The 14738-nt window shown below is 39.2% G+C and overlaps 1 protein-coding gene across 1 annotated transcript; it reads right to left on the reverse strand.

Annotated features, from left to right (window-relative positions):
* Positions 1-12821: 12821 nt before the first annotated feature.
* Positions 12822-14584, reverse strand: cdca5 (cell division cycle associated 5). Its single transcript, XM_084738940.1, has one exon. The coding sequence runs from the start codon at positions 14453-14455 to the stop codon at positions 13676-13678; it is 780 nt and encodes a 259-aa protein (XP_084595066.1). The 5' UTR covers positions 14456-14584; the 3' UTR covers positions 12822-13675.
* Between the last annotated feature and the right edge of the window lie 154 nt (positions 14585-14738).

Consider the following 14738-nt stretch of genomic DNA (forward strand, 5'->3'; position numbering starts at 1 on the left):
AGATCCCCACATTTTTTGAGGGACTAAATGAATGCCAAGTAACTCATAAGGCAGGGTTAACACACTCTTTAACTCCGTCTCACTTTAAGTCCCCAGGGGCGTCTTCTTCTCATACAGGTTATTGGATTTCAGGTTTCTGAAGCGCAGACATCAACATATGGTGGTGTGTAGATGGAGCTGAAGCTGTTTAATAATGCAGCTCATGAATTTGCCTCCGCAACTTTGCCAAAAATTAATCAAATAACACAAACACAAGTTGTACGCCACCTAAATTCACAAACTAATCTTCTGTCATGTCGCCTCTCATGGAAGCATCACTGTAACTGACTCAGAGACGTGTTTCATTAAGATGTTTATTTCATATGTTTCTGTCATAGATTCATTACTATTTGAGTTCATGCAGCCTGTTAAAATGCCACATAAATAAGATGTTAAAATGGTAAAAAAAAAAAAAAAAAAAAATTCTCCAACTTATTCTGAGTATCACCTCAGAAAATATTAGGATCTTCAAGTACCACCATTATGAACAACATTAATACAGTAACATGCTCATCCTGTTCTGCTGCAGATTTATTCCTAAAAAGAGGACTGTTTATCAGCCTCGTTGTGCACAAAACACGAGAGCTGGCACTCAAACTTTTCCACACAACTCTCATAACTGCAAGAGGCAGCCCTTCACACACTTGTACGTTCACTCTCAGTCTCTTCATTTTATCTATCTTTCCATCCCAGTTTAACTCATAACTAATCATGGATGACATGTGTGCGCTTTGTGCATGAACATCGCCATGCAGCAGGTTGAAATTGAAACAAATATTACAGGAAAGACCTATTTTTGTTGTTTTGCAGTATTTCGATTTTATGTTTTTAAATTAATTTATCTAATTTTAAATAGTTTTTCTGAGATTCTTCTGGCGGGTACACAGCGAGGTACACAGTACTAGAGAGCACGTACCACTGGTGGTAGTACCACAGTTTGCAGAGGTGTCAGACTTTGGTAAATGCAGAAGTACTGATTCAACTTCTTTACTAAAAGTAGGCCTAAAAGTGAAAAAGCACAGGTTCCAAGTAGCCCTCTGAGGGACATTTTTCTCCATGACTGAGTTTCTCATCTGTTTCCTCTTGTTATGTCTGTCGTGCACGATACGTGCTGATGGATAGACCAAAGTATCATATTTTCCATGTGTTATTGTTCCATCTATTTAGTCTGGATGTTGGAAAAGTGACGCCAAATGAGGCAAAAATACAAACAATCAACAATCCCTCTCAAATGCATTAAAATAAAGTAACAACTCCAGTCCAGATATTTGTGTTAAAATGAAGGGAGTAAGAATAAAAAGTTGTAAGAAAAATAAATACTGAAGTAGAGATACCTGAACTGAACTGAACTGAACTCTACTTAAGTACAGTAATTAAGTATTTGTACTTTGTTACTTCTCACCTCTGATAGTTTGAGAAATTAGGGTCTAAAATATACCACATTAAAATAATGTTTGGTTAATAAATATAGTGCTCCTCATGTAATGTTTTATTTTGATGTAGGAACGTAAAAGGTCACATGACCAGAGTTAAGTTGAGGTTACAACTGTGGCATTATGGGTCAGAGCATCACATTTCTGCTGTGCTAAAATGTTGTTTATGTTTATGTTTATGAGTGGATGCTTGCTTGAGAGAGTATTCATGAATGACGGCTCATATCTAACAATGCATTTCTTCTATATTCTTCGTCTATATCTTCATTTTTTATTTATTTATTTTATCTTTTTATTACAACCTTTGGTCTTTCTGGCATGTCTTGTGATAGCAGACTCAGGTGATACACACAAGGTGTTGTAAACTTGTATATCTGTTTCTATAAAGTTGATTAAAATAAACAAAACAAAAAAACCCTTTGCTTTAGAGCCTTTAAAATGACTGAGTGATGAATACAGCTTTTTATTTTCTTGTACTTTTCATGCTGTCTGCAGACAAGAGAGAGAAAGAGAAAAAAATAAATCTTCAAAAGACATCTGTATGATGTATGGCCATTATTTCATTGGACCAGTGTAGTTGCAATCACCTCTTATCTTAATTTTCATGCATTCAAAAATAAAGTCTGTGTATTATTACCAGAATTCATTTATCAAAGAAGATAGTCGTCCCACATATTGACCCACGTCAGCTGCGTCCTTGCCTGGAAATGGCCTCTTTAGAGCACCATACCTTGGTGCTCTAATCTCTGCCATCCAAACTGTGTCCCTTTTCCAAACTGTGGCCTGAGGCTATGTGTGGGTCCGCGACATAATCCCCCTCAAAACTCTGCTGTCCCTCTTATTCCACTGGGGCTTTGGCAAAAAGTGCTACACGTCAGACCGGCACGACGCTGCTTTTTCACACCATCTTCTAGCAAAAAGGGATTAATGTCTCTCCACCATTATGAATAATGAGAATGAATAACAAACAGCCGTCTGTTTATCCCGCACGATTAAATAAAGGAAAGAGTGTCCTTGTGCTTTTTATTGAACTGTGTTAATGGAGGTGACACACAAACAACAGAACGGGATGAAATCAGTAAGTTACCATCTGATGCTTTAAGCCAAAGTATTGGCACCAAATTTATCCCTTAATTAATGTCTAAACAGAGAAATCTGGTGTCTATGTGTTTTTGCATGCACAGAAGGCAACAAAAGATCCGATTTATACCCCAAAAACCTTTATGTTCATGATAACAATTAATGGTCATGGCTGCAGATTCCTCAGTTGACACTGAGGTCATGACATCTGTATTATTTAATTTGTTTTATTTCAAGCAGTTTGGAAAACTTTTTGAAACACAATTTAAACCTTAAATTTGGGAGATTAATTCAACAGAAAGTATAAATGAACAGTTAACTGAATTAATAAAAAGGGGGGAGACAGAAAAACTGGAGAGAGGATACTATAATTTTTTTGTTTTGTAGCAAAAAGTGGTGTAAGGGCTATTTCCGCCTGATTGTTTACCCATCGGTGCAAGTTGGAAAAAATAAATGAAGTGTTGAATTCATGAGCAATAAAGCACTGCGTTGGTCATTTGCGATATATTTAGAGGTTTTACTGCAACAACCTCACCTGGTCCAGCATAGAGTTCTGCAGGAATGAGTCCTAAAACCCAGAAATGAGCTGGCATATTAGCAGTCCTTAGCAATCATTGTCCAAAAATGGACAATGCAGCTATGAAGAAGTAATTAGTTAGCGTGTGAAAGTGGCATAGCTCTTATAGAACAATGCGTGTTAACCAAATTTCACTTTTACATCTACTGGTATGCTCTGTATTATGGCTTTAGCATTTTCCTTCCATGCACTATGACAGAAACATTACTGTTAGGAGAAAAAGGCGATGATTAATGTGACCAAATCAACTTAAATAAGTAAAGACACCTTTAGGCACCAAGTGTTGACAAAGTTTCCCTTTTGTGGCCTTAACATTTCTCGTTCTTGTGTTTTTTTCTTCCCAACATTTACAGGCTCATAACTTAGTCCCCGGCTGCCAAAACAGACCCAGCAACGAGAAAACCCTCATGACAAGGATTCATGGGACAAAATATGAAACCAGCATTGCTCTTGGGATCTGAACCCAGACAAGCCCCCAATTGTTACTCCTCTCGTCCCCTAGACCAAATAAAACTTTTTAAGTTTCAGTCTTATAAATTTGAAATTACAAAAAAAAATTTAGGATTGATTTTAAAACTAATTTAAATGTCAAGTAGCTTTAATCTGACATAGTTTAACAGGTGTTAGACTGTATATGGTGACCTTTGACATTAATACCAGAAGATATCTTGCTCCTCATCATTGGTACAATTAGTCTCATGTGTTGTTCAGAGTTGATTAAAGGTTTAGGTGGATTGAGAGGACTGGGAATGGCTGCCCTAGAAGTTTCTTGGGACCATAACACTAAACAAGGAATGATCAGTATGACCAAGAAATTAAGAGACTCTCATGCCCTAGACCTGTTGTTCCCAAACTTTTTTTGGCATGCAGCCTTTTCAAAAAGCCAAAAAAAAAGTTGATGCCCTCAACCCCACATTTATATAATAATAATTGGGGATATGACTGAAAGGAAAAAAAAGGGTTCAAGACTTTTTGTCCAAAGTGTTGACAAAACTTCCCTTAAGCATCTTGTTTAAATGTGTTCCTCTCTATCATAGACATAACATTCCCCTTTTGCACATCTTTTGCTCTTTTTGTATGTATACTCAGTATTTTCCAACACAGACTGGTTGTAACTCAGTACTGCCTACATGGACGATGCTGGTAGGAATGAAAATCCAAATGGGCAAGAGGGACACTTTGGGACACGTGGACTAAATTTCCTTATAGCGTCCTCTCTGTATCAGAGCACTTATTATTTCTCTTCCTTGCATCTTTGTCTCTTTTTCTCAGCTTTCCGACATTTACCACATCATAACTCAGTCCACAGCTGCCCAAATGGACAATTCACCCAGCAACAAAAATGCCCTCATGACAGCGATTCATGGGACAAAGTACGCAAACAAACTTGGTCTTGGGATCTGAACCTGCACAAGTCCCCATTGTTGCTCCCCTCATAAAAAAAAACCCTCAAAACACTAATGATTAATGTGACCAGGAACTTAACTTTTGGTCCAAAGTGTTTAAAAAAAATCCCTTCAGCATCTCGTTTAAATGTTTTCCTCTGTATCACAGACATAATATTCCTCTTCAGTGCATCTTTTATTCTGTTTGCTCAGTATTTTCCAACACAAACTGGATTATAACATGGTATTGCCTAAATGGACACAGCCACTTGGAATAAAAATCTAAATGGGCAACACTGCTTTTAACAGAAAAAAAAAATGCATGAAAATGTTGATAAAATTTCCCTTCAGCGTCTTGTTTAAATAAATTTCTTTATATCATAGACATAATACTTTTCAGGGCATGTTTTACCGTTTTTGCTCAGTATTTTCCAACATTTAATGGATTATGAAATAGTATTGGCTATAAGGATGACATAACTTTTAGCAGGAAAAAATAATGGTCAATGTGAAAAAATCCCATGAAAGTGAGCAATAAAGACGGCTCTTGGGATCTGAACTCAGACCAGCCTCCAAGTGTTTCTCCCCTCATCTCCGAGACTTTTCGTGGAGTCGTAACACACTCAGTAGAAAAGAACGAATGATTGATATGACCAAGAAATTTTCAGCACACACTGGATTATAGCTCAGTATTACCGAAATGGACAAAACCATTAAGAAATAGTGAACGGTCAGTGTGACAAATCCCAAAAAATGAGAGCAATAAGGTCCTACATGTGGACAAAACTCCCTTGTAGTGTCCCTTCTGTACTGGAGCCTTACTATTTCTCTTTCTCGCATCTTTCCCTCTTTTTGCTCAACATTTATTAGATCATAACTCAGTCAACAACTGCCCAAATGGACAATTCACCCAGCAACAAGAAAACCCTCATGGCAACAATTCACAGGACAAAATACGAAACCAACATTTCTCTTAGGATCTGAACGGGGCTGACTTTTTTGGGGGAGACTGTAACATTCTTAGAAGAAGAAAAATGAATGATTAATATGACAAAGAAATTAAGAAATCTTTGGTCCAAAGTGTTGACACATTTTCCATCAGCTTCTTATCGAAATAATGTTCTGCTTCTGTGCATCTTTTGCTCTTTTTTGTTCAGTATTTTCCAGCACATTGCTTTTAACAGAAATAACTGATGGTCAGTGTGACAAAATCCCATAAAAAAAAAAAGAGCAGTAACGAACATTCTTGGGCCTAAATGTTGACAAAATGTCTCATCTGCATCTTCATAAAGTGTCTCCTATGTATCATGACCTCAAGATTCCTCTTCTTCCCACGTTTCCCTCAGTATTTTCCAACACATGCTGGATCATAAACTCTGTATCCACAGCTGCCAAAACGGACAATGCGGCTCGGAACGAGAATATGAAAATGAAATATGAAACAGTGGTGTGATAAACTGGTAGATAATCATCTTTTCATTAAACTTTCATCCCCAGTGACTTAAATATTCAAGAGCCCAATTACAGAGCTTGTATCTCTCTCTCTCTCACTCTCATTCTCCCTCACTCTCGCTTTTCTTAACAAGAGCAGTCGGGGGGGGGGGGGGGGGGGGATGAGGGGTGAGTGGCTTAAGGGTTGAGTGAGAGCATCATTATGGAGCGGTCAAACGGGGGGAGAAAGAGATGACCCGTCGTCCCTCATCGTGGAGGACGGGGAGCAGCAGGCCTGACGCGAGCCTGCCTGTCTAAATACCGGGATAAGAAAGGGAAGAGGAGGAATAGGGATGGAAGGGCAGCAGATAGACATGCAGAGTGTGCAGCCGTGCAGGTCTGACGGAGGGATGGATGGATGGATGGATGGAGGGAGGGAGGGATGGTGGGAGACAGAGGAAGAGACAGATGAACAGAGAGCAGAGAGGAGTATAGATTTTCCAGGCAGATAGTGGAAAGATGTGTGCATCCTGATGAGTGCCACAAACAGGGCGCATGACTCTCTTGTCTGCTCTGTTTCTGTGTGTGTGTGCGTGTGTGTAGTGTGTGTGTAAGTGTGTGTCAGTGTATTAGCAGTCAGAGCACTGAAGCCCACGGGCGATTCCTGTGTGTGCTTGCGATAAAGGGAAAAAGGGAGGAAGTATAACGGGGGAAGCGGGGCGTGGAGGAGGGGTAGGGTGGGGTGGGGTGGAGGGGGGGGGGGGGGGGGGGGGGGGGTTGAGGGGCGGGTGAGAGGAGAGACGAGGAAGTTGGTTCGGGGGTGGGTAGGTTTGGTGGGTGGTGTGTATGTAGAGAGAGCGAGAGAGAGAGAGAGAGAAAAAAAAAGAAGAAGAGAGAGGAGGAAAGAGCATCCAGCAGAGCAGGGAGCTTCCTCTGTGCTGTCAAAGCCTCTGGATCATGTCCCCATTGGTCTTTCTCTCTCTCTTTCACACACACATACAGAGAGAGAGAGAGAGAGAGAGAGAGAGAGAGAGAAGAGAGACTTGTGTTACTATATTCGTGGGGACCCGTCTTTGACAATGCATTTCCTCGCCCCTTACCACAAACCAACCTATCAAAACTAACTGTAGAGGAGCCTGATCGATATATCTGCTAATACTATCGTCTATATCACAGACATATTGGTATCTGCCAGTATAAACTCTTTGATAGCGAACATTGCGCCATTGTTTTTATTTTGTAGCTCTAAAAGGCTGCATTTTATGTGTGTTCAAACCTTTTTCTCAAATGCACAATGGACCCTTCCCAAGTCCCGCCCCTTTTTGGTCTGTGCTCCAATGACAGGTAAGCAAGCCCGGTACCTCAGTCAACTGTCTCCTGTCCTGTTTCATGTACACAAATATACTGTATGCTGTGACATATAGTCAGATCTCAACTTAGCTAATGTTAGCAAAACACGCGCTAACTAGCGAGCTGATCTACGTCAATCATTAGTTAGCTAGTTAGCTGTGTTTTGCAAATATTAGCAAACTTAAGATGTGGCCCCATATGTTGCTTTTACAGGAAAAGGACAAAGTTGACTGAGGTACCAAGTTTGCTCAGCGGTGTGGAAGGGTCAATATGTAAGTTCTGCCACTTGATAACATCTGAAGTAGTGTGGAATCATGGGAGTTGTTGTCTTCACTGTTGAGCAACCACTTTTGCCAATGAAAATCTATCTGATATAACTCTCTTAAGGTTTTATTTACGTGTTCACTGACTTTCTTCCTCACTCCCTGTCATATCTGATGTATTCTGTAATGAGTGGCTAGCAAGTAAACGGACCATTACCTTGAATAAATTGTGTATTTCTCTGACATTTGGGATAGTATAAGTACACAGCTCAACAAAATATAGACAATAAACATATAGATGTTTTAGACATTTTAATACAGAAATGTTACATATTATTTACGTTATTCAAGTTCATATTTAAGTTTCAACGTCAGTGCCCTGATGTCATTTAAGACAAAAACATTTATTGTTAAGCTGTAAAATATCCTGCCTCCATTACATGTGACAAAATTTCCTTAAAGTGTCTCCTCTGTATCACGGCCTTAACATTTCTCCTCCTTGCATCATTTCCTCTATTGGCTAAGTACACACTCAGTTAGTTCCCAGCAACAAGAACAGCCTCATGATTCACGATTCATGGGAGCAACGTTGCTCTTGGGATCTGCATCTGGACAAGCCCCCAGTTGTTACTCCCCTTCATCCCCTAGACTTTTCTTGGGGCTGTAATACTCAAACAACCAAAGTACCACAGTAACCAAATAATTAACCAAAATATTCAAGAAACCAGTGAAGTTACGGTTATTTTATTAACGTTAGTTTAACATTTAATGCAATCTAGCGGTGAGTTTGCAGGTTTCAAACATGTCGCCTTACCCTACCCTTATTAATTATCAGCTTATAAAATGGTGTAAATGTCATGTGAGGACCTTTAAATAATTTTTCATTTCCATTTAATTTGTTTATTTTTGTCTACACTGCAAACATTACTAAGTGATTTATTTCTAAATTGAGCTGCAAACCAATTTTTTCTTGGGAAAAAGGCTCAATTCTACCTACACTTCAATATTACTTTCTTTTTTCCTGCAGGAATCAACTTTCCTCAAGAATTTTGTGTGGATGTATCTTAAACAAAGAAAAGATAATGAAGGCTGTTGCACTATAGTCAAGAAATTTTTTACTTGATTAGCACATGCTTGAAACTAGGTCATTTTTATTGAAAACATGTGCTAATTCTCCTGTTAAGGAGTCTCCTGTTTTAAGACTCAATAACAAAAGTGACTCAATAAAAATATTTTTTTCAGGTGTAAGAACATCAAATTGAAATGTACTTAGTCTAAAATAAATCTAATCAGACTAAAACACACCATGTATAGTTTGTGTGTCATTTTACAATAAAAAACAACTATTTATGTTGTTAAAATTCCTGATATTCCCAGAAACAGCACAGAGAACATGACCTCCCTGGTTACGAACAGAAATCAATGAGCAGAATCGGAATAAGAATCGTTTAAATCTAAATGATACCGAACCCTACCCACAAGTCTATTGGGCTCCCAGTTTTTGGACCCCACGAATATAGTAATATAAACCTACACACACACACACACACACGCACACACACACGTTCTCCCTCACCCAATTGCTCTCTCTTCTCCCTCAAACCAACCCTTCTCCCCCCTCCCTCCCTCCCTCCCTCTCATGAAAAGAGTGTCTTGGCAGGGTAATTAAGAATGGCCTCTAAACACAGGAGTATGGCAGGAACGCTCCAGATGAAAGTAAATGATTAAAATAATTACAGGCTGAGAGCTGACGAGCCGGAGTGTGGGGTGGCCGCCGGACATTTGTCGGTAATTAGATAATTAATCTGAATGCAAATGATGAGCCCTAACGAAGCAGTCAAGCTGAACCAGCGACAACTGCCGTGAGTGAAATGTGAAGGGGTGGAGGAGAGGGGGGGAGAAAAGAGAGGAAAAAGCAAAAAAAAAAGCAGAGAGGAGAAAGAAGGGGGGTGAAAAAAAACACTTGAATATGAGTGTAAAATATCCAACCCCCCCAAAAAATCAGCATGAACAGACTCAAAAGCACAAGCAGAGGCAGTGCAAGCAGCAGCATTGTAAATCAATAACTGTTTCTGGCAGTGACAGCTCACAAAACACCCTCCTGCTTCACTCTGTTTGTAACTTTCAGCTGTAGTGACAAGCAGACATGAATACCTTGTTAAAAATATACAAAAGGCGAGCCACCATGGGTTGTGCTCTGTGGGAAAAAAAAAAAAAAAAAGGTAAAAAATGTCTCCTCTCCTCTCCCAGGGAGCCGAAATGCCAAATGAAGGGTATGAACATGAAATGGCACCTGAGGAGGCAAACAGAGCACGTTTTGCACACCCTAAAATGCGTGAGCAAATTGTGGATTTACTCGCTGGCTGCTACACACACACACACACACACACACTCATTATCTCTCTATGTGTCTCTTTCTCACTCACAAATACTATCAGCATGTTGTACGTGCTCTCAGCAGATGTAAATAACCAACTTCATAGCTTATTCAGGCAGGGTTGGTATAACAGGTGTAGATATACTTGTCAGCATCTTCGGCAGCGCTGTGGATCATTTCTTCAGGTTTAAATAAAGATCTTCAGGGTTTATTTATCACTAACTAATGCACAGTTATATTGCAGGGAAAGGTGCAGCAGTACTGTCTCTATTTCTATAGGACTTTTACTAACAAAAGTAAGGAGCATCTAAATGTATTCAGTATTATGTTAAGTGATTTACTGAATACAGATGGACAAAATTAAACGTCAAACTATGTCTACTAAATCTTGCATTCAGGGCTGTAAATATATACAGTGCAAGCAGCACATTTTAAAATAAAGAACAATATACTATCATGTACAGTGTGCACACATTACAACATTTCACGAGTCTCACATCATCACTCTGGTGTCAGTGTAACCAGCTAATTCTACAGTTAATTCATTATCATGGCCTGTAATGAAAAAAACACTTCACTTAATGGAAATTTCAACATTATTTTGTCTTTAAATCTTTAAATTAAGGAGAACAGCATCACAGCACAGTGACCAACTGCTAATGTTAGCTGCACAGGCTAACTGCTAACATCAGCTAGGCAGACCAACTTCCAATGTTAGCAACACAGACCAATGACTTACTTTAACTGAGCAGACCAACCGCTAACATTAGCTACACAGAAATCATAGCTAACTAATCTGTCAATACTACTAACACCGAAATATATTTAGAGACTGCAGGTGGTGATGCTGGTGACCAGGATTGTGTGTGGGAATAATTTCATGTCAGTTTACTTTAATTTTGAGTGTTTAGTATTTAACAAAGCACATTTAAATGCGCAAAATCATGGTCATAGCTGGACAAACAACATAAGCTAAACAAATGAAGATTAAACGTTTTATTACACTTAACAATTTCACCATATTTGAAACAGTACTGATGGATAACATTAATGTTAGCTATAGCTAGCACTATAGTTAATAGTTAGCTACTATTAGTGAACACTATCGGTTGCTAGCTAGTAAGTTAGCTGCTACTGCAGGTGTAAAACAGAAAGTCAGGAATGCTTAATAGTTACTGTGAAGTTAGGAGAGTTTATTTAAGATTTTGGGAAAGTTAAGACAGAGATTCTCAATTTCTTCTAAGTCAAGGACCCCTTACAAAATAGAAAATACATAAGGGACGCCGTCATTTGTGTCCTTTGGATTATAGAGAGCTGGTTTCTACCATTTAATCACACTCGACCCAACTCTATTTGACAACCACTAAGATTGGATTCTTGTTTACACTTTTCCTATTAGAAATTAGGAACATTGTTCATCTGTCATGGCATTTTCCCTAAATCACATCTTAACCCTAATTACCATGGTTACCAAACAGTTAAGATTAAAAAACTGCAAGTTAAAAGGTTTCTATTACATGGCCTCATGTGACTATGTGGGCTATACGACATTATTCGCATCATTTTCATATTCATCAAATTATTTCGTAACCTCTTGTGCTCTGTAAGCATCTTTGTTATTATTTACAGTATTGCATTGTTTGCACAGCAGTTTTCTTTATATTTATGTCTATACACCATGGTCCGGGAGGAACGCTCATATTTTTCCAATCATTAGGGTTTTGTTTCAATCAGTAACTTGTCTGTATATCAGCTAACAGACTGACCCAGTTTATCTGAGATAGATGGCTGCACAGTCAGAGGCAGACATCAGTGTTGATAACTCCCCCCCCCCTTGTTAGTGCAAATTATGCAACACATCCACTTTACACCTTTAAGAGACTCTAGAGGAAAGCGTCTTACCTGTCCACCACTCTCATTAAATCCAGACAGATCGCCCACTCGCTCATTCAGTCTGCCTCATCATGATCACTGGAGACCAATGCTGTGTACAGGAATGTGGTTGTTAGTCAACATGTTTGGCTAGTAGCTTATTAAGCTCTGTGCAGGTTGACATTATCAGTGACATATGCCGTCACCCCTTAAATCTGAGCTTTACACACCCAACAGTTTTTGGAGCTCAGAATACTCTTTGGTAGACTTCATATTGGCAATTTTTTTTTTTTTTTTTTTGGGGGGGGCAATTTATATGACACCCATGTGTATAATGCATCATTTATAATGCATTATACTGTGCTCATAGGAATGTATAATAGTAGTTATAAACACTCAAACACACCAACAATAATCATCAACAAATTATAAAACACTTTATGACTTATAAGGTCAAGTTTCATAATACTTCATAATTAATGGTCACTCACTGAAATGTTATGGCAGTGATCATAGTGTATTATATTTATTATAATCATTTTGTAATATGGTCTAATAACTGAGTAGATTATTGGCTATGAAAGGTTGTATGATGTATCAAATACTGCAAATGTGTTCAGCGGTTTCATTAAAATTGACATCACTTCTACTATCACTGACAAAATGCCCGGTTTGGCAGAAGAAATTATATCTGTAAAGTTTTGCAACAGAAAGAACTTCTATATCTACTGGCAATTCTTGATTAAGTATTTATTTACATTTACAAGCAGGTGAAAAATAAAAATAGATTTTCTTTTGAGTCAGAAAGAGCAGATGTAGCATAACTAAATGTCCAAGAACGACCTTGATCTTGCAGTCTTATTCTAAAATTTTGTCAATTAAATGTGAATATAAAACATCGTTTAAAGGTGGTTACAGAGGTCTGAAATGCTCTTATTTCAATTTTTTGTGATTCAAATGTTATGAATAAAGAAAAATCAAAATACCAACACTACACAATTTTCTCCTTATAGAAGACAATTCCTTTATAGCTCTCAGATCTTACATCCCCAAACATAATGTTCCAAAGTTAACAAATTACAGCTTCCACATGTAGTTAAACTTCATATTAAACTGTCACACACTTTCTTTCTATGTATCATGTGCACGATCAACCAGTGCGTGACTAAAAAGTCAGTTAGACCAGTCAAGGCACAATGAAAAACAAACAGTGGACCTTTAACAAGCAAAGATTTACCAGATTAATTGTTCGGTCGATAAAATGAAACAGAAAATACTGAAAAATGTCTGTCAGCATGTCCCCAAATATCATGTTTCATTGACAACCCAAAGATGTTCAGTTCGAGGAGTAAAGAAAGCAGAATATCACAGAATTTAAAAAGCTAGAATTAAAGAATTTTGACTTTTTTTTTCTTAAAAATTACTCAAAACGATTAATCAGAACAGTTGGCAATTAGTCTAATATTTGACAGTAAATGGATTAATCGTTGCAGCTCTACCTTTAACATGACACATCTAAGCTAAACGCTCACAGGACACATATTCTGTATAAATGTCTCAATAAAAAACAAAATAAAGGACATGCTTTAGGTCTTACTTATCAAACTACTGGTCATTTTAGTGGTATCACCACATAATGACCTAATCAACCACAATAAGAGCATTTCAACAAACAACCAAACGTATGAAACTCCAAAGAATCAAAATGTGCATTATATAGAGCTGGACATAGAAACTTAAATGTTTTGAGTAAAACACGCATTAAAGTATTGTCCTCCCACAGTCAGTGTTTTTTCAGCATGTCAATGATAAAAATAACATGCTATAAGAGATTTCTTCAGTCTTTTTAAGTATTTCAGTCACAGTATTTACTCCACAACCAGCTCAAACCCCTCTGCCTCCTCAAACTCTGCGTTCATCTTTGCAGCCATGGCGTCCAGCTCTGAGGCGTTTATCTGCTGGACCTTCTTCTTCCTCCTCTTCTCCTTCACCACAGCTACTCCCGGTATGTTTGTGTCCTGCTCGGGGAAAGCTGAACCACCACCACACTCCTCCGCCTCAAGCAGAGATGTGAAAGAGTTCAGACCAGACAAAGATCCAGAAACCTCCAGACCTCTCTTGGGTTGCCGGATCACCTCGGGGGTTTGCAGCTTCTCAAAGCCGAACAGGGTCTCTCTGGACTCGGGGCTGTTGAGGGACTTGTCACTGAGCCTGCTGTAGGACCGGCGCACCTTCTGCGACCACACCGCGTCTGCTGGATCCACTGGGGGTGCAGGGGGCGGCGGCGGAGGGGAGGGGAGGATCGGCGAGGGCATAGCGGCCTTCTTTGACTCCTTGGCCGAGGAGGAGCCCCTACGCCCCGGAACAGGACCTGGGGTCGACACCTTGGGTTTCTTCTGCTGGCCGCTTTCTGGCTCCGACCGTCTCGGTGTGTTCTCCTTGTTGTGCTCCGACGGTGCGACGGTTTTTCTGGGTGCTATTTTCCTCACAGTGATGCGGCGTTTAACAGCAACAGGATCCAGCGCCATTTTGTTGTCACTTATAACGTTAGACTGAGGAGGAGAACTTAACCGCGCTGACCGTCTTCTCTCCGAGCCGTTAACATTATTAGACTCCGCCATTATGTTTCCAGAATTCCCTTCGTTCATACTGACCTCTTCGTGGTGAAACAGCCGTTTCTTGCTTGATTTACTTCACAATCGGCACTGTAGTATCATAACACGGGCGACACGACAACAGCAGTCCGCTCAAATTGCCCGCCCGAGTCGCGTTGAATGGACGTCATATCTAGAAGGGAAACCTAGGTTTCCTAAACTCTCGCGAGATTCGTCCGCTTTTTTTCTTCAGAGTGCATCTTAACTGACTAATCATGTTTTATAATATGATGACACTGTAGTTAAAATCTTATTGGATTTAGTGACAGAATCCACT

Source organism: Lutjanus erythropterus, chromosome 16, assembly GCF_056507025.1.
Source record: "Lutjanus erythropterus isolate fLutEry1 chromosome 16, fLutEry1.hap2, whole genome shotgun sequence".
NCBI lineage: Eukaryota > Metazoa > Chordata > Actinopteri > Lutjaniformes > Lutjanidae > Lutjanus > Lutjanus erythropterus.

Excerpts from the sequence above, each read along its gene's own strand:
- cdca5 (XM_084738940.1), bottom strand. The coding sequence starts at position 14,455 with ATGAACGAAGGGAATTCTGGAAACATAATGGCGGAGTCTAATAATGTT.